We start from the raw sequence: 23417 nt of genomic DNA, 5'->3' as shown, positions 1-23417 counted from the left end.
TGATGACGATAAGCGGAAGTTACGTGACCACCTGAGCGCCACTTACAACTCATTTGTTTATTTTACATTTTTTGACGACAAAATGTGAGTTTGTAAGTGAGCGCGTGTGCGACCCAGCGCACTCGTGGAAAAACCTCGTCGAGCTCCGTGAAAAGAAATAACCGAACAGGAAACATCGATCGAGCTTCCTTCTTCTAGATCAAGTGAGTGCATCACTTTCTAAGGATACTGTGTTAGCTGAGGTGGTTACCCCGCGCAGCTAACACGGAGTTACTGTACAACACTACCTTCTCACTCAGCAATAAAAGGCCCTTGTTTAAAAAATAATCCTACACTAATATGTTTTTCTTCTTGAGGAAATTTTAATTAAATTTAAAAAGCACACAGCCTTGTTCCTAGAAGAACTTACAAAAAGAAGAAATAAAAAAAAACTGTTTTTTTATGCGCTGGATTTATAGTTGGTTGTATTTCATATTTATATGATAATGTAAGATATTGGCAGTGTTTTCAGTTTCCTCCGTTTAGCCAGTAAGTTGATCTTTTTGTTATGACAGCCACATTTCCGTTCAGTTTCCTGATTTTGTAATTTAGCTTGACATGATGATGTCTTTTATTTATTTATTTTTACAACAGTTTAAAAACTCTCTCTCTCTCTCTCTCTCTCTCTCTCTATATATATATATATATATAGATAGATAGATAGATAGATAGATAGATAGATAGATAGATGGAGAGAGAGAGTGAGATACATATATCTTAGGTTTCTCATAATATTCTCATAATATTAGATAATATTAGCAGGAAGAATTCATAATGACATTCAAAGTATCTGAGATGTGAGGTAGTCATATAATCTCCTCTATAATGGACATTTGTTTTCGATCTATCTCTTTTGACTTATTTGAGTTACCCTACTAAGTCCTAATGTATTAAACCGAGGACATCCTGGGCTTTCCATCAATATCTCACGTGTTTGGGTGGCCTCTTTTAGCTCCAAAGAGGATAATTACAATTTACTATATTATCATATGTGTATTACATTTGTGCTATGAAGAGTGCTATGACAAAGTATTTGCCTCGTTCCCGATTGTAAGAAATTAGAAAGGCGGCAAATACTTTTTCACAATATGTGGATTTTTAGTTTTTTAATTTCAAAGCTATTGCCAAGGCTGCTATTACCCTACACCTCTAACATTGTTACAGAGATCGCACCTTTCTATATTATTATACATATTATTATTATTAATAATAATATTATTAAACATACTCTAAATTTCACTTTTTTATGACAGGTCAGAACAGGTGAATTCACCATGGGCCGGCTCGATGATGCTGCAAAGCACAAAGTGGTAGAGCTGCGAAAGGCTGGCCTGAGTTTCCGTAAAATCAAAGCTGTGCTGGAGCTGGAGAACATTAAGGTTTCCGCTCAGGCCATCTACTTGTTCCTGAGAGAGTTCCAGGGGAGGCCGCCAGGGAGGGTGAGACCTGTAGAGCCTGGAAGTAGCACATCACCAGCACAGGTGCAAGCTCAAACTGGAGCAGTACAGCAGAGCTGGAGTAACATTCAAATCCGAAACCTATTACGGGATTCATCTCAACGTCTTGGCTTTGCAGCTGCTGCTGACTTTGCTAAACAGACTCCCACCAGCTCAGAGGGCTCTTCCTCCGGGGAAACCAGTGGAGGCAACAGGAAAGAACAGCAACCTGAAGAACATAAGGATGAAAATGATATCCAGATTGTCAGTGTCACGTCACTCGCACAGCAGAGCCAACAAAGAGCTCCCCAGTCCACTCTACCAAGGTCAGAAACCAGTGCTATGACTTCCACGCCAGCAGTGAGGCGGAGAGTCACACCTTCTCCAGCCACTAGTTCAATGCTGGCAGCTCGAAAGAGAATTTTGGATAAAGCATTGTCACACAGATTGAAGGTACCTAAGCATTAGTGTACTTGTCATAATCCCAGTTGTACCACTTATATTTACTGTCTTCAGGTACATGGAATCTGTGTAATTTACCATAAACTAGCCTCCAAATATTATTCAGTCTTTCATACGTTGTTTTTCACCAGTTTTCAACAGTGGCGTCATTGTTAAGGAGAGATCCGTCAAGTGTCCAGGGCGCTGACATGAGGAATACTGTGCCACAGCCACCTGAAACCTACGATCTGACCACTGAAAAGGTGAGATACATTTAGCTTTAGCTAACACTTAGCTTTTGAATCCCTTTTACTAAACAAAGATGTGAGTTTATCACCATCAGAAAGTACCTGTTAAATCATAGGCTTTATTTCTCCTTACACAATTTTAGCTGTCACCTCATGGGACTGATATGGTCGGGTCTTTAGACTCTTTATTGCCACTTTTATTTCTCTTAAAACATTTCTGTGTTTTGTATTTGGTAAATTTTTTGCTTGACCCAAAAAAAAAAAATCTTGTTATTTTCTGATCTGAGTCTGGGAGCCTGGCCATACAAACACCATCTGTTGTTGAGCTTACGACTGCAATATGAACACCATTTTAAATGAAATGTTTTCAATGTTACACAGACTGTTACAGGGAATCAGCCTGGAAGTAGCAGCGCTCCTAGACGTTCTCTCACCCAGAGACCAGGGCTACCTGTTCGTTCCCTTCCTCCTCCCCCTCATCCTCCTCCTCGAGTTGGGATTCGTCTTTCTAACCGACCACAAGCACCTTTAACATCTGCGTCTCCCGGGGGCGCTGTTATCCGCATACAGGCCCCTGGGAGTCAGGGTGCTCCTCGTACTGAAGGGAACCCGAGTCCACAGCAGGCAGCCCAGGACGCTGGAGTCAGAAGCAGTTTCCAGGATCAGATTCAGAGTTTGGGCTCTGAAGTGCGCAGCTTGGGCCTGGCAGTGAAGATGCTTGTAGAGCAGCAGTGCCGTCTGGAGAGGGAGCAGTCGCAGCAGACCCAAATTCAGAAGCAGATCCTCAACACTCTACAGAGCATTGCAACCAAAATGGGTCATGGTAGCAGTGTTCAAAAGCAGAAAAACAAGACTCCTTCACCCTCTGCTTTGGCAGCAGCTTCTGCCTCTACCTCGTTTAACCAAGACACCTTCAGTTTTAGTCAAGGCACTTACACTCAGTGTAGCCAAACCCAGCCTAGCTACAGCTCTTTAGAAGGTTTAGAAAATGTGGAGGCCTTTAAATTGCCGGGACTCAGTCCTACAACCGTGAATGGGTTTCCACCATGTAGCAATACTGAAAGCCTTCCTCTTACTCACACCCCTTCTCAAACACAACCTTATTCAGCTGCATATATTCAGCAGACCAGTCAACCACTCATGCCTCCCTACACACAATCATATGTCTCCACATACAGCATACAGTCACATCCTCAGACTTTCAGAGCATTGGAGAGTAAAACATCGGAATTCCAAAGCAGCTGCTCAACAAGGACTTTCCAGGACTGCAGCGTTTCCACTCGACCAGTGCTGAACTCGGACCACTCTTCACAGGACCAGCAGATCAATATTATCAAAGTGGAAGGACCATAGATGGCTTTAGATTCCACACACTGTTTGAGGACCACAAGGGCTTTGGTGTACTTTTTTAGAGTGACTGTAGCATTATGAACATGTTTTCAAATATAACAATAAACAATGTAGCAAGTTTTTTATTTATTTCCAAAGGGAGAGGGTACAATCAGCAATAGGATACTACAATCTTTTAGTAAATATTATAATTTGTATTTGCTAGAGGCAACAAATAATTCTGACATTTTTAATGACATGTTTATCTTATATCACCATTACTGGCATTATCAACTGTTAATTTTCATACATCTGGGCAAACTGATTATAAAACACAAGGACCTTATTATGATCCAAAGCATGCTTCCATTTCACTATTTTACAGATGACAAGCCATTCTCATATAAAACTCAGAATGCTTGAATAAAAAACAAAAAGAAAAACGTGATTCTTACAAGGGGCGATTCAGGACAAAATCGGATGTGTGTATATTTTTTTCTGTGGTATTTGTATTTATCCATCTATATGGGTGACGAGTTTTGGGTGTTTGCCTTATTTTGAATATAAAGGAAGAAGACAACACTTTCACTGTTATGCTAAAAGACAAGTAATGGTAATGTTTCTTTCTGTAAAACTTTTTTTTGTTATACAGAAAAAAAATCCGGTGCTTTTAGCCTTACCTGGTGTATACTGTTGTGGGCATAAATGGGTAGTAATTGGGCTTTTAATTATTTCTTTTAAGTGTTCTTTTTTTTCAGGGTGGAATGATTGTAATGCATACATCTTTAATGACTTTAAAAAAACAAAAAACAAAACCAATTGGTTGCAGTTTGAATTTATCTTGGACTTTCTCTAATCCACACAGGACAAAATGTCTTTTAACTTGACAAGGCCAGCTCCTATTAACTTCTTGCTAGTGATCATGTTTCACTACAGCTGGCAGTTTCTTTGTGTAGCAGATAGATGGATAGATGCAGATTCCAAGATTAAATAGTTTAAATAATTGTAAGTTATTCAGATGTGTAACCACTTTGCCAGAGTGAAAGAATACTCAAACTCACCCTCCACATGAGAGGAAATTGGTTAGGATGTTCAGAAACTACAACGGCTCAAGTCTGCCATTAAGTGGAAACTGCTGGAACGCCAGCGTCACCATCCACAATGAAGTGAGGCCCTGGGTTCTAATCTGCCAGCTGGTCAAGACCGTAGGTGTGAATGTGAGCGTAAATCTGTCTCGCTGTGTTGGTCCTGCGACAGACTGGTGACCTGTACAGGGCATACTCTGCCTCTCGCCCTATGGCATCTAGAATAGGCTCCAGCCCCTGTAACCCTGAATTAGATGAGGAGAAAAAGATGAATGGAGCAATTTAACCAGCTCAATCATTTAAAGTTACTTCTACCAAAGAAGAGTGGTCAAATATCCAGCCACATTTATGCCAGAATTCTGCTGATGGTGACCATCTGGTCGAAATAGAGCTTCCTGAGGAATATTTGACTAAATATTAGTTGGGTTATATGCATATATTTGACCCTGTGTGCATTAGAGAAAATAGACAATAATTTATAATAATGTATAAATGGAAAGTTTAAAGAAATTCTTAAAACCCAAAATTTACCATGACATTCATCCCCATGATGAGTACATTTCTGACCACAACTGTACATCTCTAGACCAACAGAGGGATACAAATAGCCACCATTACAACTCAGCTGAGGGGAGTGGCATTATAATCTCTCTAATCAGCTAGTGCAGGGTCACTGAATCCAGGGCTGTGGCATTTACCTACTGGGCCAATGCAAATATGGGCCCCTCCACTACCTTCACCGTGCGCTCATGAACAGAGTTCGGTGTGTAAAAATTGATTGATACACATGGGGAAACAAAAATCAAAAGGTCAACCTGAAAAATTAAATGAAAGTAGAAATAGATGCAGTAAAATGTGTCAAATTAACCAAATATTGTACATATGCTTCCATTTGCTCTCTCGCGCTCTGTCTAGATATTGCAGAATTGTAGGTATGACCCTGAATGACCTTTGAGCTGTACGCATAAGATTAGGACTGAAGTTTGGGCAGTTTTACGTTGCTTCCAACTGCAAACATTATACAGGACAAATACATTGAATACCATGCTGTGTTCTTACTCCTGCTTTTTTGTACATTTATTGCATTTTGCTTGATGGTTGTGTGATTTCTGCTGTCTGAACAACAAATTGTCCTTTAGGGATAATAAAAATATCCTTGCTTCTTTATTGAATTCTTGATTTATTGCCAAAAATGTTTCATAAGGTTACAGTGGCTTTAGACCACCAAAATCTAATTAATTCATCCCTGATTTCATGGTGTTTGTAGCCAAATTTTAAAAACTTCACTCAGGGGGTTTATGATAGGTGCGTTTATAAAAAAAAAAAAAAAAAAAAGCAAACTTGGTTTTAACAATGACAACAATACCTTTAATAAGAACAAGCAGATCAAACTCCTACAGCTTGTTGTTTGTGTTTTTGTGTAACCAAAATGGTTAAAGACAAATACCACTTGTGTGTTCTACACTTTGAATCTTTAAAATCTGCTGATGGCACAGAGCTTATGAGGTAAAGGGGTGAGGGTGAACCCTACAACTGGTGTCAGATCCAGGTCATCTCCAGTCATTCCAGGTGGAGGAGTGAATCGAAAGCGCTGGAGGAGGGAGGCGAAGAAAAGGAAAACCTCCATCTTGGCCAGACTCTCTCCAACACAAACCCTCGACCCTGCAAGAAATCAGGGAATCAGAAACTGTTAAGCCATCTTAATGTTTGTCTTAGACTTGTATTTCTTTGTGTTTTAAAAAAAAAAAAAAAAAAAAAATTAAAAACAGAACCCACACACTTACCTACAGAGAATGGGATAAAGGCCTCTCTCCTTCTAAAATTGCCTTTCTCATCCAGGAAATGGGCTGGATTAAAAGCAGAACTCTTTTCCCAGTTATTCTCATCCTGGTGAGCTGATGAAAGCAGACCAATCACTGGGGTTCCCTAAAATATGGAGAAGATTGCTTTCTCATTGTCTTAAGAGCACTCATGAAATAAATTTTACTTAAGTTTCCAAAAATTAAACTTAAACTGTAAAATACCAAAAATAGTGGTATAAATGCAGTCAAATGAATCCCTGCATTTAAAATAGCCCATCAAACTTGTTAGCTGAATTCAGCACTTCTAAGCATTAAAGATCTGTTAGTCAATAGCAATAATGTGAATGCTGAGCTAATTTCTTCCTTTATATGTATTCATTAATTGTTCATTTCTATATTAGGCAACAAAAAATTCCTGAGTTTAATTACGTGTTGTACATTTTACATAGTTTGTTTTTTTTTACTTAAACATTTAAGACAAGTTGCAGTTGTCAGGGGTTTTTCCGGTTATTTTAGCCTCCCCCTGTGTTCCTTTTGTATCTTTTGTGCAGTAGTGTTATACAATATACTCATTCCTTATTGTAACTGTTTATTTCAGCACATTAATAATGGATTGGATTTATATAGCGCTTTTCAAGGCACCCAAAACGCTTTACAATGCCACTATTCATTCACTCTCGCACACTGGTGGAGGCAAGCTACGGTTGTAGCTACAGCTCCCCTGGGGCAGACTGACAGAAGCGAGGCTGCCATATCGCGCCATCGGCCCCTCTGGCCAACACCTAGTCCTTGGGCAAGGTGAAGTGTCTTGCCCAAGGACACAACGACCAGGACAGAGAGCCCGGGGATTGACCCGGCGACCTTCCGATTACAGATACGCTTCCCAACCCCCTGAACCACGGTGGCCACATTTGTTGTTAAATAAAAATAAATAAATAACCTATAGGGTAACTTAATATATTAAAGCACCCATAGTTTCAGTGATTTTTTTAACACTAAAATCTTATTTAGAATTTCAATTTGTGATAATTTATGGATATGAAAATAAAAAACCCCAAATAAACATAAACTAAGATCTACTATAGTTTGAGAACAACGACAGCTTAAAGTGTGAACAAAAGTCATTATCCTACATAGTAGCCTGTACGTCTTGGTGAGGGTCCTATAGAGCCCAGTGTGTTCGTTTCATGTTACTCTTGATGCTGTTTGTTCTGCACTCACGTGTCATTTTTTAAAAATAAAAATGTAGACGTGTACAGTGTCACTAATTGGTTCAGAACTGGGACTGTTAGGCTTTTGTTTTACCTTCTTGATGAAGTAGGACTGAAAGGTGACATCTTGTGAAACGCAACGTACAATAAAAGGCGTAGTATTAATCACTCTTTGTATTTCATGGATGACAGCGTCAGTGAACGGCAGGCTCTTTCTGTCTCCCACTCGGACCTGGCGATTTTCTACTACCTGATCCAGTTCCTCCTGGACTTTGTCTACAAAAAGAAAAAACAAACCAAGTAATGATTAAAACTGTAGTAGTGTTGTTACACAAATTATTCTATTTAACAGCAATTTATGAATTTTCTGTTAGGTTTGAATTCATGTTTATATCTGCAGTATTCTGCACACTGCTGGAGCTAAGTAAAAGGGACATCTAGCAAACCTATGTTAGTCAGAATAGCAATGACTAATGGTCAAACAAAAATTCAGATTTTGGACAAATTATATCCAAATGTGATCATATACGTTTTGGAAGTCATGAGATTTAGTTCTTTCATAAATAAAATAAAGAACATACTTGAAAAGAGAAACATTTGATTGTTTTATATGCTTCAATTTCTTGATTGCTAATATATCCTCACAATATACAGTGAACTCCTTCCCGGTGAAGCCGTGGCAAGCCTACTGTGGTTTGTGTTTGGTATTGTTTTTTCCACCCTTCTTTATCTGCCACCATCTTATTCTTACCCAGTAGTAGGTAGTAATCTAATAAGTAAATAGACCAGGGAGTGGAAATGACGAGTATTGCCAGAGAGCCAGTTTGACAGTATTCTGGGTTACTAGACAATGGCTATTTGCCCATGGGTAGGACTGTGTTTTTGTTCTAAATCATTTCTCACGTTTGCTTTTTCTTTGACGTAAGTGTTTCTTACCATCTTTTTTTCCCGCGTTAGAAAAAGCTGCATAACCCGGTCTAAATTTTATGACAATGTTGTTTTTTTGATTTTGCTTTATTTTCACTTAAAATACCATTGTTTCATTTCCACATTGCCCAGATGTCTGGTGAATGAAGCATCACCAGTAAATAAGTGTATTATATTTCTTACCTTGTATTTCAGGGTACTTGGCCATGAGCATTAAGCCATATCTTATAGTAGTAGATGTAGATTCTGAGCCAGCAGTAAATAAGTTGACAACAGTAATCAGTAGGTTGTCTTCGTTATAGTGAGAACTTATATTTTTATCTATATTTCCAGATGCCTTACAAGTAGAAAAAAAAGGGGAAGAAATACGTCTCAGTAATAAGATTACTTTGGAAAGGTATTTAATCAAATTTAGGTCTTACCTCAAGCTGAATCTTCCGAGCGAGAAATGAATCCACCAAACCTCTGCACATCTGTGGATCAAGGGTGTCCTCTAAACCTTTGATCAATGCTGCAATCTGTTTTCTATTAGCAAAGGCGTTCTCTCTCAGCTCTTTGTGGGCTTTAACCCAACTGAACAGCATTGGAAAGTAGTTATATAACTGTTGAACAAACAAGAAAGTTAGATTCACCACACATTACCAGTTTAGCAAATACATTGTATTTATATGTTTAATTATAGAAAACTGCATAACTGGACATGATATCCTGTTGCTATTAATCTTCGATTTAGATAAGAGAACCTGAAATCCTGTTCGTGGCAGGGCATGGATGACATGGTGATTTTGCAGATATTTTGTAATGACTAAATACTATTGGCCTTAATGTCTTCTTTTAACATTCTGAATTTACACTAAAAACTGCATTTTGACTAAAGGTAAATAGTAATGCTGATCTACTGAACTTAGAACACAGGAGACAAGAGCAAGGCCTAAAATCTACATTTTTAATCAAAGGTTAATCAGGCTCATGAGGTCATCAGTCGGAAAGGCAAACAATAAGGAGGGTTCTAAAACCATTCCAACAGGTTATAAGCAATGGAAACTAGACTAGGTACTAGAAAGAAGACAAAAAACAAAACAAAAAGACAAATAATTACAAACATGTAAAAGGAGTAGTAGTAAGTAGTAGTAAGCAGCAAAACAACCTGACAAGTGACAGGGGAGTGAGGATGTGAAGAACTGTTTCTGTCAGATTGTTATCATACCTGCACTGAAGCAGAGCCCAGGAGTTGAGTATTCCTAATAGCTCGACTCAACATCACTCTGAACTCTGGGTCATCATATTCAAATCTTTTACCATAAACAATCGAACAGATGATATTGGAAACAGCAGCGTTCACAGCCTCAGCAGTGTCAAAGGCTTTACCTGACAGAAAAAGGAAGGTGTTTTTATTTAAGGACCAACACAGTAAGAACTAGAAGCCTCAGGTAATAAACATTCACAAAGGCAGGATGCAGGAACAAGTTTGTTTTGTGTGTTACAACTCCTGCAGAGTCCAGGAAAGGTTGAGTGGGTATTCTCCACCCTTTAGGGTGATTATCTGCCTCATTAGTCCACCAACAGACTCTCATAGGTAACAACTTTATAATTACATTTCCCAGTGCATCAACGTTTTGTTTCCTGGTATTACTTTGTCAGTTGTAGTAGTAAATGGTAACCGCTGGTTTGGGCCCATCCTTTAGGGAACTGCTGTCTTGTCCTGACTAGGTTTTCTTTTGTTCTGTGACTGTGAACCTGGTGTTTATATTGCAGTGAACCGAGGATAAGCCAGGAGCCGTGGGACCTTTGTTGGGGTTTTTTCCCCACACTCCTTTTGTTATACAAAGTGCAAAAATGTAATTATAAACTCAGAATCACCCTGAGGATCATTATTTAGAAACAGAACTTAAGGGACGGAGCAAACATGGGAAAAAAATAAAAATAAAAAATAAAAAAAATCCATGAACGACCTAGGACCATGACAATTACACTGAGTTGTAATCAGGAGAGTGGCTCTCACACCTCATACCTGTACCTTGACTTCCTGTTCTTGGACTATGCAACCTTCTTGGGAAGGTTGCATAGTCAATTCAATGAGAATTTGCAGTCATTCAGTCACACAATCTTAATTGCTGTGCATTACAAATCACATTTCATTAAACTGTATAAACAAAATACATTAACCTAAGAAATTGTTTTCGATGTTGTTTATAAACTATTTGTCTTGAATTTAAAGCCAACAACCTGTTCAAATAAGTTAAAGTGTACAAGTTTGAAGAGCAAAATGTGCACCAACATCCCTGTTTAATGACTAATTTGCCTGAGAAAATCTAGTTAAATAAATCGGGATCTGGTGCCTCTGTTACCCAGTGTCAGGTATTGCGTAAAGGGAAGGGTCATTGGGGAATGTTACAGAATGTGGTTGCACAATGCGAGTGCTGAGTTACATAGTACGTAAAAATCATTAAAAATGCTAGTTATTGTCCTGTGCTGACTCAATAAGTACAGAGTTCCAAACCTCATAACGGCATTAACACCAGCACAAAAGTGTGCGCTGGGAGTTTCATGGCATGAGTTTCAATGGCCAAGCTGTTCCTGTAGCTGCAATGTGTTGATAATTGCTAGTGTCACAGAAATGGCTTATGTATAAAGAAGTTTAATAGATGGTTCCAGCAGTTAAAATGTTCTTGCTTGTGCATTTCTGTGGACAATATTGTAAAGGTGTGTTTTCTTGTACAAGAGACATGTTTATCTTGTCACAAAGAACAAGTTTTTGTTACACCGCTATTATCGCGAGGTTTTGGGCGTGATAATATAGGCTGTATAGGAGTTCAGCGAGCTATCTGCAAAAGCCTGGTTAGTCTACCAGCTGTTCAAGATATTTGATATAATTGTATTGTAATATTGTGAAAATTTGTAATGTATGGTGTTCTAATTATTTTATGTTTTTATTTAGAATGCACAGGACTGTAAAGTTATTGTTCTGGGGCCGCCGAAGTTTACGGAAGAGGATTAGGGCCACTTGGAAAAAACAAAAGTGGGCACGTCTTTTTTTTTCTTCTTTTCCTGAATTCTGAGATTAAAGTCAGAATTCTGAGATTAAAGTCAGAATTCTGACTTTTTCATCAAACTTATTTGTTTTCAGAATTCTTTGTTTTCAGATTTTTTTTCCAGTGGCCCTAATCCTCTTCCGTAGAAGTGGCAGGTGTCCACGAGGTAATTTTTTTTGTTGTTAAAACACAAGTGTTACTTTTGATAGACTGAAGCGCTTAAAGCCTTTGTGTTTTTTCACGGCGTTCAATAAATGCAGCAAAGCGCCCGTCTTGAAGAAGCCGTGCCTGTGTTGTCATTTCGGAGTTACAATAATTTTAAATGAATGAATACAAATTTAAGACTGATTTGTAAAAACTGAGAACTATTAGCAAAAGTTAATGTGTCAAAAGGTGTGTTACCTTTTTTTTTCTTCAAATACTTCAATCAGGCACTCAGACTCCTCTATGATTTTTTCTTCGATTGCCGTCTTTCCCATTCCAAACTCTTTTAAGTTTGTTAATGCAAAATGCCTCATCTCTCTCCATGAATCTCCACTGGCAAAAACAATTCCTTGAGAATTTTAAGTACCAGAAGAAAAGCAAATATTAAAAAGAAACCTCAATATAAACATGCAGAAAAATATTTTTTCCACCCACCATGAGTTAATTTTAAGTCACTAATAATTGGAAGTATTTCTTTGTCTGAAAAGGCATCAACATTCAGCAGAGCTTGCTTGATCGTCTTGTAACCTGCCAGCACCACTGTCTTTTTGGGCCCCAAATGGACAGTGAATACTGGTCCATACTTCTTGGACAGCTGAAGTGAGTAAAACACAAGGAGACAAAAGTTTTTAAGTTTCTCCACATCTGAGTGGAAATAAATTGTAGCATTGAATAATAAATCTGCTTGCCTTTGCCAACAAACACTGCGTCAAACAAAAAAAACTTTATGTCGTGAATTATTTTTTAATTTTAGAAGTCTGTCAAAAACTTGTTTAAAACTTAGAATTCAATTGTTATTTTTAGGCAAATTCAATTCATATTTTTATACCTAAATTTGAGCGGGCAGACTGGACTCCTCGGAGAAGTCAGAAATTGTTCAAAGAGAACTTTCAACCGCACAAACATTGTTTTGTTCAGGAATTTAAGTAAATAATCGTAAATTAGCATCTGCTTTAAAAAATATATAATAAATTATAGTTTAGCATGGAATGTCAGTTTAATTACAAAAACATTCAAGATTCAAAGATTTTGGTAATAGCCAATACTGTTATTTTAGAGCAGTTGAAGTATAATCTTTACATTGTATGGTGGCTTAATAATTTTGTCAAGCACTGTATTTGATTTTGTGCATACCTCATAGAGCGCAATGTGAAGCGGCTGACGATTCAACTGTAGCAAATTGCCAAACAGCGGCAGTGGCGTGGGACCTGGAGGGTAGTTTCTCCCAGAAGCAAGTTTGGTGCAGATTAGATAGAAAGCAAGTAGGATCACAACTGTGATGAGCAGAGATGTTACAGTCGGAGTATGTAGTAAAAAATCTTCCACTGCATCCATGCTGACCTAGAAACAAGAGTAGTCTGCCTTACACTTGTGTTTCAACAGACCTTATGGTTATTGTCAAACCAATATTAAAACATTAACAACACAGACATAACTTGTTTAGATAACAGCCAATCAGACTCTGGCCTACTGAGACTATTCACACACAGGCCCAGCCCCTGGAGGTCATGGGAATGCTGAGTGATCAGAGGGCAGTTTAGGTGAGCTCAGTCTGAACTTGTTTGGATCAGATTCAGAGCATGGTGTTTGAGGTTTGCAGCATGGATCCAGCAGTGACAATTCTTGTAGAGCACAGGTGTCGAACTCCAGACCTCGAGGGCCGGTGTCCTGCAGGTTTTAAGATGTGTCCTTGATCCATCACAGCTGATTTAAATGGCAAAATTACCTCCTCAACAAGTTCTCCAGAGGCCTGGTAATGAACTAATCATTTGATTCAGGTCTTTTGACCCAGGGTGAGATCTAAAACTTGCAGGACACCGGCTCTCGAGGCCTGGAGTTCGACACCCCTTTTGTAGAGCATCGGTGCCTGCAGAGGGTGCCATCACTGCAGGCACCAGCATACAGTGCCATGCATCCTATATTTGACTCATTGTCTTGAACAAAAGACTCCCGCTTCCTGCCACTGGTATGTCAGGTTGCTGGGCAGAATTTGATTCATTTTTCCAACATGTGTATTTTGATTATTGTGTGTTTTCATTTATTTCATTATCTAATTTCACTTTAATTGCATTGCCTTAGTTAAGTCGTGAAATATTTGATTTGGTAAAATTATAATGAAGGCAGGATTGTGAAAAAGACTGAAAACTAGATATGACATTGATTCAGTTTGCATAGTAAAAATACAATACTTAATTTATTTAGCTGAAAACTGGGCCAACACACAATTACTGAGCTACTAGTTTAACATTGTCCCTTCCTCTATTTCCTCTCCTACGTCCTTGCATCTGTCCTCCCGAAAATGCAATAAATCCTGTCTCTGGATCTACTGTGAAAGTGCCTACATTCTCATTTTTCTTTTTTATAATACGGAAGGCATGTTCTGCATATTGCAGTGCATCGGGCAGTGATCCTGTGTTCATGGTCACCCAGTGTTTTTCTACATGTGATTTCACTGGTGGTAGGAGGCCATTTAAAAAGGCATTCTTTAGTTGTTGTTGATATGGGGTCTCTGGGCCCTCTTCATAATTTAATCCCGAATGCTGTCTAAAAACTGGACGCAGGTGGTCCAGAAAATCAGAAGCTGTTTCGGCTTCTTTTTGTTTCACCTCTCCTATTTTTCCATAGTCAGCCCTCAGGGCCAACCGTACTCTAATTCTCTCATATAAATTCGCTAGGGCAATGTTTAGGTCGGTGCTTCCTGGTGCATATGCTACTCCACCGGCGTTTGAGCCGGTATAATCTCCTCTAACTGTTCCTATCTTTAATCCTAATAAATCTTGCACTACTTGAAGCATTTCATGACCGTTTAAATACCATTGCCTTCTGATCATTTCTACAGCGTCTCTCCAGGGAATGAAACCTTCATTCATATCTTTTCACTATTCACACTATTTCACATATCTATTCACATTCATATCTTTTTGTGACCACGGACGGAAAATATGTATAGTTGGACACTCGTCTTGCTCTTCTTGTCCTTCTGGCCCTATTATTAGGCCAAATCTGGGGTTAGCCACTGTTACCATTGGGTAAATAGATATAAATAGGGATGGGTACCGGGTTCTGACATAAACGGTAGTAACCAGACCGAAAAGCAGCGCACATTTCGGTGCTTTATTTTGGTGCTTTTTTTTTTTTTCCTAAAATGTGATACGCTTTAGATTCTAGCCAATCATTTTACGTTTCCGAGGATAGTAGGCGGGTCCAGGTACGTGCGCTCTTTTAGAGCAGAGCTACAGATTAAAAATGCCCAAGGCGAAGCGGTCAAAGTCTGGCTGTACTTCACAGCAAAAGATGCAAACTCAGCAGCCTGCAACAAGTGCTTTAAGGTGATACTGTGATACTGTCAAAGGAGGTAACACCTCAAATCCGATGAAACACCTGGCGACGCATAGCGTTTTTTTTTAAAAGCCGAGAAATGTACCGTATTTGATAGCTTGCTGCAAGACCTCACACCGAGCACGTCTACTGCGGGTGTGGTGCCTGTTGTGGTGCCGGAGTTAGCAACATCCCCCAAAAACCCGAAGAGGAGAGTCCTGGCCCCTAGCCCTGCCAGTGTAGCAGAAATGATGAGGATGATGATGGCAGCAGCAGCAGCCGTTCTTCTCTGCGTGAGTAGCTTAATGTTGTTCGTGTGTAATTTGAGTAGGCTAACCACGTTATTACATTAATGCATGTAAGGTGAACTAGCAAACACCTTTGTAGTTACATGGGGCTGTCTTCTTGTTTGATGGCAGATACTCCCTTCACCCTGGCCAAAAAGGCTAAAATGACCAAAGAAAAAGTGGAAAACAGTTAAACATGAGAGGTTTTTGGACAAAGTTTGTTTTTTCCATTGTTTAAGCACTGCTTCCAGCCAAGAGTGATACCATATATGCCCTATAGCTGCAGAAAAGGCTAACATTGTTATCTTTTTACAAAAAAACAGCTGAACATGAGAGGTTTTAACTTTTTGGACAAAGTTTGTGTTCTCCATTCTTTAAGCACCGGCACCGTTTCAAAAGTACCGGTTTGGCACCGGTATTGGATAAAACCTAAACGATACCCATCCCTAGATGTAAACCAAGTTTAGGTGGAGTTTATTTTTGTTATTCTGACTTTTTCCGTACTGCGTACTAGCTAGCATGACGGAGTTTCTATACAGCTGGGTGGGTGCTATGAAGTTAATGATGTTGAACTTTATTTTGTTCATAAGTTATTAGAGTTGCTAACCGTCCTGTCTGGTATTCAGAGAAAATATTACGCGTTTCTTATTGAGGTGAAAAGGAACAGTTTGTCCCGTAATTCAGCTACAATGAAAAAGACACAAAGCTGGAGTTATTCTGTGTCTTTGCTGCACAGCTGCCTCTTCTTCTTTCATTCTCCCCCCTCCCTCTCCTGTTTCTACTTCAATCATGAAACTGATCAATGATCAGCTGATCGTCTTTTCTCTCTTGTTTGTTTATCGCCCACTTTGCGCCAGAAAGAGGAAACCAGCCGATGTCGCGTTAAACAACAGCAGCACGTTTAAGCTTGATCAGCTGTTGTTAGAATTTATTTAATATTAATTTCTAGTATCAGCTGATGTTTGCTGGAGCCGCAGCTGCAAAAAAGCTGCTGGTCATGATGTCAGTTTGGATATGTGGTGAGAGGGAAACATGAAGATGAAACCAGGAGATGTCCTTACTGAATCATCAGAGCTGAGCAGGTGATGGAGAAACAGGTTTATCTTTTAGGTGACAATAAATGAGTTGAAGGGAAGTTATGAACTGTTTCTGAGAGACTGGTAACTGTGCAGGTGCGGATCTAGCAAGGTTTTGCCAGGGGGGCCAGGTAGAGCATTAACAGGGAGAGGTGGACACAAAGAAATACTTTTCTTTCTTATTCTCATTTAAAATGTCTAGCTTTTAAAAAATAATTATCTGAATCTTACAACAAATGATTGATAGATTGATGCATATATAACATCAAAACAGTGTACATCACTGTCACAACAGCGATTGTTTTCATTCAAAGGCTTTATGATTTTTCCTATAATGGCAGGCCGGTCTCTAGTCAAAATGTCCGGGCCAATTTTTTGTCCCAGTCCAGCCCTGTATGCAGCTCATCTGCAGTCTGGTGTTACCTACATCTTCGTATTCAGAAGGCAGAATTTCAGAGTTCTGAGTAAAATCGAAAGCACCACGACTGCAGTTTTTGTGTTGAATGTAAAAGGCGCACATGACACTGTGACGTAGGCTAGAATCATGGCAGCAGTCAATGACGGTCCAGGTGTGGGATTTCTCTCGTGGAAATATGCATATTATCTTTTCCTTTCTATTGGTAGGTGGCACAGTGCACTTGTGGCAAGTAAGCAAGCTAGAAGACTGGCAAAGTTATGGAAGCAACACATTAACAAGAGAATTCTGAGTAAAACCAAAGTTACTTTCCCTAGTAACTAGTTACTTTGAAAGTAATGAGTAACTTGAAGTAACTGAGTTACTTTTAATAGTAGTAACTAGTAATGTAACTTAGTTTCTATTTTAAAGTAACTTACCCAACACTGTTCCTGATATGGGTGAGTGTATAGTGGGTGGTTCTGCAGCTGTGGCTGCAGAACTGGGTGGTGGCGCTGCATATGGCGGTGGATTAGTACGTGGATTAGTACACGTATTGCGAGCACCGCACAGTGTCTCATCTTCTGGTTTTACTAAACTGGCAGTTAAGTTCTGTTTTTTATCTTTTTCCTCTTGTTCTGTCTTTTTGTTTTCCTCTCGCCTATCTACTTCTTCTTTCCAGGCCTGGAAATATTGTGATTCTTGCACGCGTTTTCCTTTCTTTTTTAAGTTTTTTGTTTCTGCTATTTCTTTCAAAAGAGCTTCCTTCAGCTGTGTTAGTGCTGAGGGGCTGCATTCCCCCTCCCAAGTGGGTTTGTTTTCTTAGGATTTCTCCATCTACAAGCACTGATTTGTCCGGCGCCTGGGCATTACTTTTCTAGCCACTGCTCGTCAGCAGTGAGTTTTGTGGGCTGATTCCCCATTATCACAGAACTGCAAAGCTTTCTCTGGTATTAGACTCGGGGGTGGTGGCTGACACGCCATTCTACTCCGCGCTGTTCACAGAGCGGTGTCAGTTTTATGAGGCGGAACTCAACCTTTTCCCCTTTGTCACCAGTACGTGGGCCTTTGCAGGATACACAAAGAAAAAAATAAAACAATGGAAGTAGTTAAGCAGCGTATTGTGCTGTAAAATCAACTTACTTCCAAAACACATAGACATTTGCGCGCTTTTATAATTTGTCTCGAAGTACTTTCGGCTACTTCTGAAACCCAGCCTAAATTTAGTTCCTTTCGGCGAACTCAACCTATTTCACGTGTTTCACGAAGTAATTGCGGCTACTTCTAACCTCTTTTGTGCATTTCTCTAAACCCTTCCGGCGGTTTAAGACCAAACAGTGTTTTCTCACCCTCAGTCGTCTTTTGCTGGTTGTCCAGGTCCTCTGGCTGGATCCCAATGTCGTGGACCAAGACCGGCCTGGATGCGAATTAACGTCCAGGACTTTCACCTCTACCTGGAGAGGGCTGTCGACAGACTTCGGTGCTGGCTTCCCACGACGCCAAGATACAGCAGTCAGACCTTGGATTGGAGTCACAGAAACGTATCTGTTGTTTCCATCGCTAAGCTCGAAGGACCAATTTAAATGACAGGGGATTTCTTAAAATCACCCCGCAATTATTCAGCTGAGACACTTGAGTTAGAAAACACAAACACTGCAGTTGTCTTTACTCGCGAGGACAAGTGACAGAGCGCTCCTACACGTAAGAGACACTCACGGACTTGTGCTCTGTCACCGTCTGCTTTCTTTACTTATACAACAGGAATTAATACATTCGTTCAGTGACATGAGCGTGTGTGTGTGTGTGTGTGTGTGTGTAAGGTCAGAACTGCTTGTTCAACTTCTTACTATCGCTGTGGAAAGATTCAGATACAAATATCAGAACACGTTTCATAAAGAACAATCAGTTCTAAGCAAGGAAAAGATCATCATGCAGCATTCTATCACAAATAAACTCATATCATTAAAAGCTTATACTGACTAAACAAATACAATTTTCTATTGACACATCCTTTAAGAGTATAGTAACCAGAGTGCAAAAGTGATGATTAACGCCAGAATCAAACATTGTTTTATTTAAATTAAAGCATTCTTTGAGTATCATGAGTTACATGGACCACAATATTGCCTACTGTAGCCACACAGTTTAGCCTGTGCTTAATGCCTTTAATGAACATGAACGTATTTATTTTCACATCTGTCATCTGAAACTATGAATTAATTGGAAAACCTCAGGAACACTTCATGTACACATCTTATTAACATGTAGCAAAGATGAGAACATGAAGACGTGTGCAGGCGATTTGGTGGTTTTGGAGGTTAACCACTGCATGCTATCAGCTTCTTGTTCACTAGGCTGTTTGTGTGCCCGTGGTGTCACAGAAACATATTCCTCATCACATGTCTGTTGATTCTAAACTGCTACTTTGTAGAACACTTGGCTTATATCTATTATGTAACTGTGCAGGAGAAAGAGCAAAATCAGTGGGCATTATTATTGGTTGCCAAAGGTTATTTTGTCTTTTTCTCATGAGTCAATTTCTCATGGAATTACTAAAAGAGACTTTAGTCTGTGGCTTACATGTTATGTTATTAAGTAAGCGAACACTATAACAAAGACTGATACAGTTTAAATGTCTGAACTCTGAATTAGTGTGGTCTTCATTTCTGCTTGTTGGATTGGAGTTAAAGTCATGAGAAAAACATGGTCAGGGCTCTGTAATTTAAGTAAACAGTGGCAGGGGAACTTCTGCAGACACAGGTAGGGCCCCAGCTGAAATGTGCTGATTTGAGCAATAATAGGCTGCTATTCTGTAACTGTAGTAAATTTTGGCCTAAATCAGAGGCTTGATGCAATCTTTCAGCAATATTGCCATGGCAACATTTCTGCATAACCTGTTTCTGCAAAATATGTGTCATTCAGTAGTTAAACACTGTGTATGTGTTAGCATGGATTTACTTTATTTACAATACAAACATAAGCGTAGATATATTGAGACCAATAAAAAGACTGTTTTGAAAGCAGTAGTCTTTTTATTGGTCTTAATTTGTCATTAGAAAAGATTAATCAAGTAGGATATGTAGACTAAAGTAGATGTCAGTACATAGAATACCATCACTGTGCATTAGATTTACAGGTACTTCACTCTATAGGCTAATGCCAATTCATAAGAAAAACACATAGTTATCAAAAGTTTCTGGTTCTTTTTCATTGGTGTCTGACAGCACACAGCTTCTGAGGTGAAGGAGAGAGTGTGAGGCCCACAACTGGTGTCAGGTCCAGTTCATCCTCTGAAACTCCAGGAGGGGGCGTGAATCGAAAGTGCTGAAGGAGAGACGTGAAGAACAGGAAGATCTCCATTCTGGCCAGACCTTCTCCGAGACACACCCTGCGTCCTGCAAGGACAGAGGTGAAAATGGTCTTAGGTATATGCAAGCATAAAATATTTGTTTATTTATTTATTTTTTTTAATGGCACCTGCAGAAAATGGCATGAAAGCATCTCTCCTGACAAATTTACCCTCCTGATCAAGGAAATGAGAAGGGTTAAAAGTAAACGGGTTCTCCCATTCACTCTCATCGTATAGGACTGAAGTGAGAAGGGGAAAGACAGTAGTTCCCTGTAGCAGAAGAAAAGCATAATGTTCAAAATGTAAGTTAATATATAACAAAGAAAGAAAAAATAATTTCTGTTCATTGGAATAAATGTTAGCAGAAAACCTCTTTGATAAAATAGCCATGAAGGGAAACATCTCTGCTGGTTCTGTGAGGAATAGCCATGGGAACAATGTTGCTGAGTCTTTGTGACTCATAGATAACAGCGTCAGTGTACGGCAGGTTCTTTCTGTCCTTGACACAAACTTGTCGATTTCCAACCACCCTGTTCAGCTCTCCCAGAACCTGATCTGCATGTAAATGAAATATAAATCAAATTTGACAACATGTAAAAAAAAATTGAGTTCATGTAAATTGAAACAAGCCTGGCGAGGAATTTCTGCACCTTGGATATGAGGGTACTTGGCCATGTACAGCAGACACCACTGAAGTGTATTTCCTGTGGTATCGGTTCCAGCTGCAAACAGATTTATCACACTGTAGAGCAGGTTATCATCATGATAGTGTGAATCCTTGATTCCAGACTCCTAGCACGACATATGGAGAAGAGTAAATGCCGTTAATGAACAACATTAACAGTATAGGAGTGGAGTGACCGCTGATACCTCACCTCCAGTTTTTGCCTGTGAATCAGAAACGCATCAACAAAGCATCTGCACAGCTCAGGGTTGAAAGTCTCTTTAAGGTTTCCTATGATCCTTTTCATGTCCGCCTTGTTGTCTTCAACATTTTTCATCAAATCCCTCCAGTCTTTAAGAAAAGGACCCAGCCACGGAACTATGTTGTATATCTGTTTGAGTGACCAATACAAATAAATTATAGCCAGAAAACATAACTATGAAAATCATGAGCCTCAGTTGAGCCTCATTTAAATCTTACAATTTCTAATTTCAGAAGAAATGTATATCTGTGCTGATTTTCCATGTCAGCATGAATTTATATAAGTACCTGAAGGGAAGCTGATCCCGTCAGACGGATGGTCTCATTGTCTCTTTCCACCATAGCTTGGAAGACTGGATCTTTGTATTCAAACCTCTTTCCAAACATTATAGCTGATATAATGTTTGAAGCAGCATAAAGTAGTGTCTGCCTATTGTTGAAGGCTTTCCCTGTAATAAAAAATAGTTATAAATAATAATTAGATATAAAATATATAATGAACTGCCACACATTATAAATACCTCAGTTTAGACTCACTTTGAGATAATGTAGCATTAATGTCATACTGGCTGTTCTGACTCAGTGTTAAGGTTACTTTTTTAAAAAAAAACTAAACTAGGATTGTTGTGAAGTGTTAGACATCATAAGCCAAAAATGTAAATGTATTGTTAGTTGAACAAGATAATGTTAATATCCACTCACTGACCATTTTATTGGGCACACCTGTACAACTGCTTGTCAACACAACAATCTCACTGTCATTTAAGCATGTAGACATGGTGAAGAAGACCTGCTGAGGTTCAAAATGAGCATCAGAATGAGGATGAAGGATGACGTTTTTACTCTGATTTTCCAACAAAACTTACTCAAGGGTTTACAAAAAATTGTCAAAAAAAGAGAAAATCCAGCAAACAACAGTTCTCAAACTGTTAAGAGGTGGGCAATGGTAACTCACAAAGCCACGTGTTGCAAACAAGGTATGCAGAAGAGCATCTCTGAATGCACAACATGTTGAACATTGAATCAGATGGGCTAACAGTGAGAGATGGGCACACAGGGTGTCACTCCTGTCAGACAAGAACAGGAAACTAAGGCTACAGATTGCACAGACACACCAAAATTGAGCAAGAGAAGACTGGAAAAATGTTGCCTGGGCTAATGAGTGTGGATTTGTGTCGTGACCTTTGGATGGTATGGTCGGAATTTGGTGTAAACTGCATGAAAGCATGGATCCATCATGCTGGTGGTTTGTGTAGTGGCGTATTTTCATTGCACACTTTGGGACCACTAGTACCAATTTTTTTTTTTTAATTGCTAAATCGGCTAAAAGCATAGTGTACCTAATGAAATGGCCGTAAGTATATTTATGTTGCTCTCTGCTAAAGTTACTAAGTATTTTGTTTATTGAGTCACTTGTTTAACCTATGTGATTGTGTTTGAACTTGTCAAATTGTTCAGTAGAGCTCATGTTACCTTGATGCTGCTCGAATTCTTGGATCAGATAGTGACATTCCTCAATGATTTTTCCCTCACTAATCCTCTTGCCCATTCCAAAATCTTTCAGGGTACTTAAAGCAAAGCGCCTCATTTCCTTCCACGAGTCACCATTGGAAAATAGTATTCCTGGAAGCAGATAAAACTGACTTTTTAACAAGAAGAAAATGAGAAAATAAATAAAGTCACTAACTCAAAGAGGATTTTCTTACCATGTCCTTTGTTAAAGTCATAGAAGATGGGCGTGACTTCTCTGTTTCCAAACTCTTCAGCATGGTTTACTAGAGCCTGTTTGACTGTCCTGTAACCTGCTATGACTATGACCTTCTTCAGTCCAAAGTAGACTGTAAACACTGGTCCATATGTTTTAGAAAGCTGAACAGAAATCATGTGCACATAGGTGAGACTCATAATCCTAAATAACACTGACAAACTCAACAAAGTCAAAAAACTGTAAACAAAGAGTTTCTCACATCAAAGAGAGATTTGTCGAGCCTCTTGAGATCGACCTGCAGCAGGTTGCCGAGCAGAAGAAAAGGTCTGGGTCCTGGAGGCTCTCTCCTTTCTTTAGAGCTGAAGCTGGATAAAAGAATCTGAATGATCAACAGGCCAATGATGACCCCCAAAAGCAAAACGGAAGTGGAGGACTTAAAAAGCTCTTCAAACATGATCCTGGAAGCTTCCTTTTCTGCTTTTCAGAAACAAACACTTTCACAAGTGTTCTAACACTGAGTGTAAAGCACTCCCCACTGAAACGCCTGGCAGCAAGTCGGCATGTCAGAACAAGAATTTCCTGTTTTGCAAATTTTGCCCCACACTA

The 23417-nt window shown here is 39.3% G+C and overlaps 2 protein-coding genes and 1 pseudogene across 3 annotated transcripts; 1 reads left to right on the top strand and 2 right to left on the bottom strand.

Moving 5' to 3' along the window:
• The first annotated feature begins 37 nt into the window (after positions 1 to 37).
• On the top strand, positions 38 to 5731 carry LOC102799221 (uncharacterized). Its single transcript, XM_006791422.3, has 4 exons — positions 38 to 203; positions 1293 to 1928; positions 2069 to 2179; positions 2546 to 5731. The coding sequence occupies exons 2-4, from the start codon at positions 1314 to 1316 to the stop codon at positions 3515 to 3517; spliced, it is 1698 nt and encodes a 565-aa protein (XP_006791485.2). The 5' UTR covers positions 38 to 203; positions 1293 to 1313; the 3' UTR covers positions 3518 to 5731.
• LOC102799520 (cytochrome P450 2K1-like) lies at positions 3633 to 18551 on the bottom strand (annotated as a pseudogene). Its single transcript, XR_015718988.1, has 10 exons — positions 18179 to 18551; positions 12889 to 13095; positions 12190 to 12349; positions 11953 to 12103; positions 9726 to 9886; positions 8941 to 9120; positions 8702 to 8855; positions 7686 to 7867; positions 6363 to 6504; positions 3633 to 6240 (listed from the first exon to the last, which is right to left on the bottom strand). The product of XR_015718988.1 is annotated as a cytochrome P450 2K1-like (transcript).
• A 1231-nt stretch (positions 18552 to 19782) lies between these two features.
• LOC102799793 (cytochrome P450 2K1-like) lies at positions 19783 to 23408 on the bottom strand. The gene is made up of 9 exons (XM_087839823.1): positions 23071 to 23408; positions 22810 to 22972; positions 22577 to 22726; positions 21392 to 21552; positions 21054 to 21233; positions 20829 to 20970; positions 20549 to 20733; positions 20307 to 20448; positions 19783 to 20224 (listed from the first exon to the last, which is right to left on the bottom strand). The coding sequence occupies exons 1-9, from the start codon at positions 23263 to 23265 to the stop codon at positions 20037 to 20039; spliced, it is 1506 nt and encodes a 501-aa protein (XP_087695949.1). The 5' UTR covers positions 23266 to 23408; the 3' UTR covers positions 19783 to 20036.
• Between the last annotated feature and the right edge of the window lie 9 nt (positions 23409 to 23417).

The sequence above is a fragment of the Neolamprologus brichardi genome, chromosome 4 (genome assembly GCF_056152115.1).
Source record: "Neolamprologus brichardi isolate AB-2024 chromosome 4, ASM5615211v1, whole genome shotgun sequence".
Classification (NCBI taxonomy): Eukaryota; Metazoa; Chordata; class Actinopteri; order Cichliformes; family Cichlidae; genus Neolamprologus; species Neolamprologus brichardi.
Note: the sequence above shows the minus strand (reverse complement) of the source record. Positions and strands in the feature narration are given on the sequence as shown.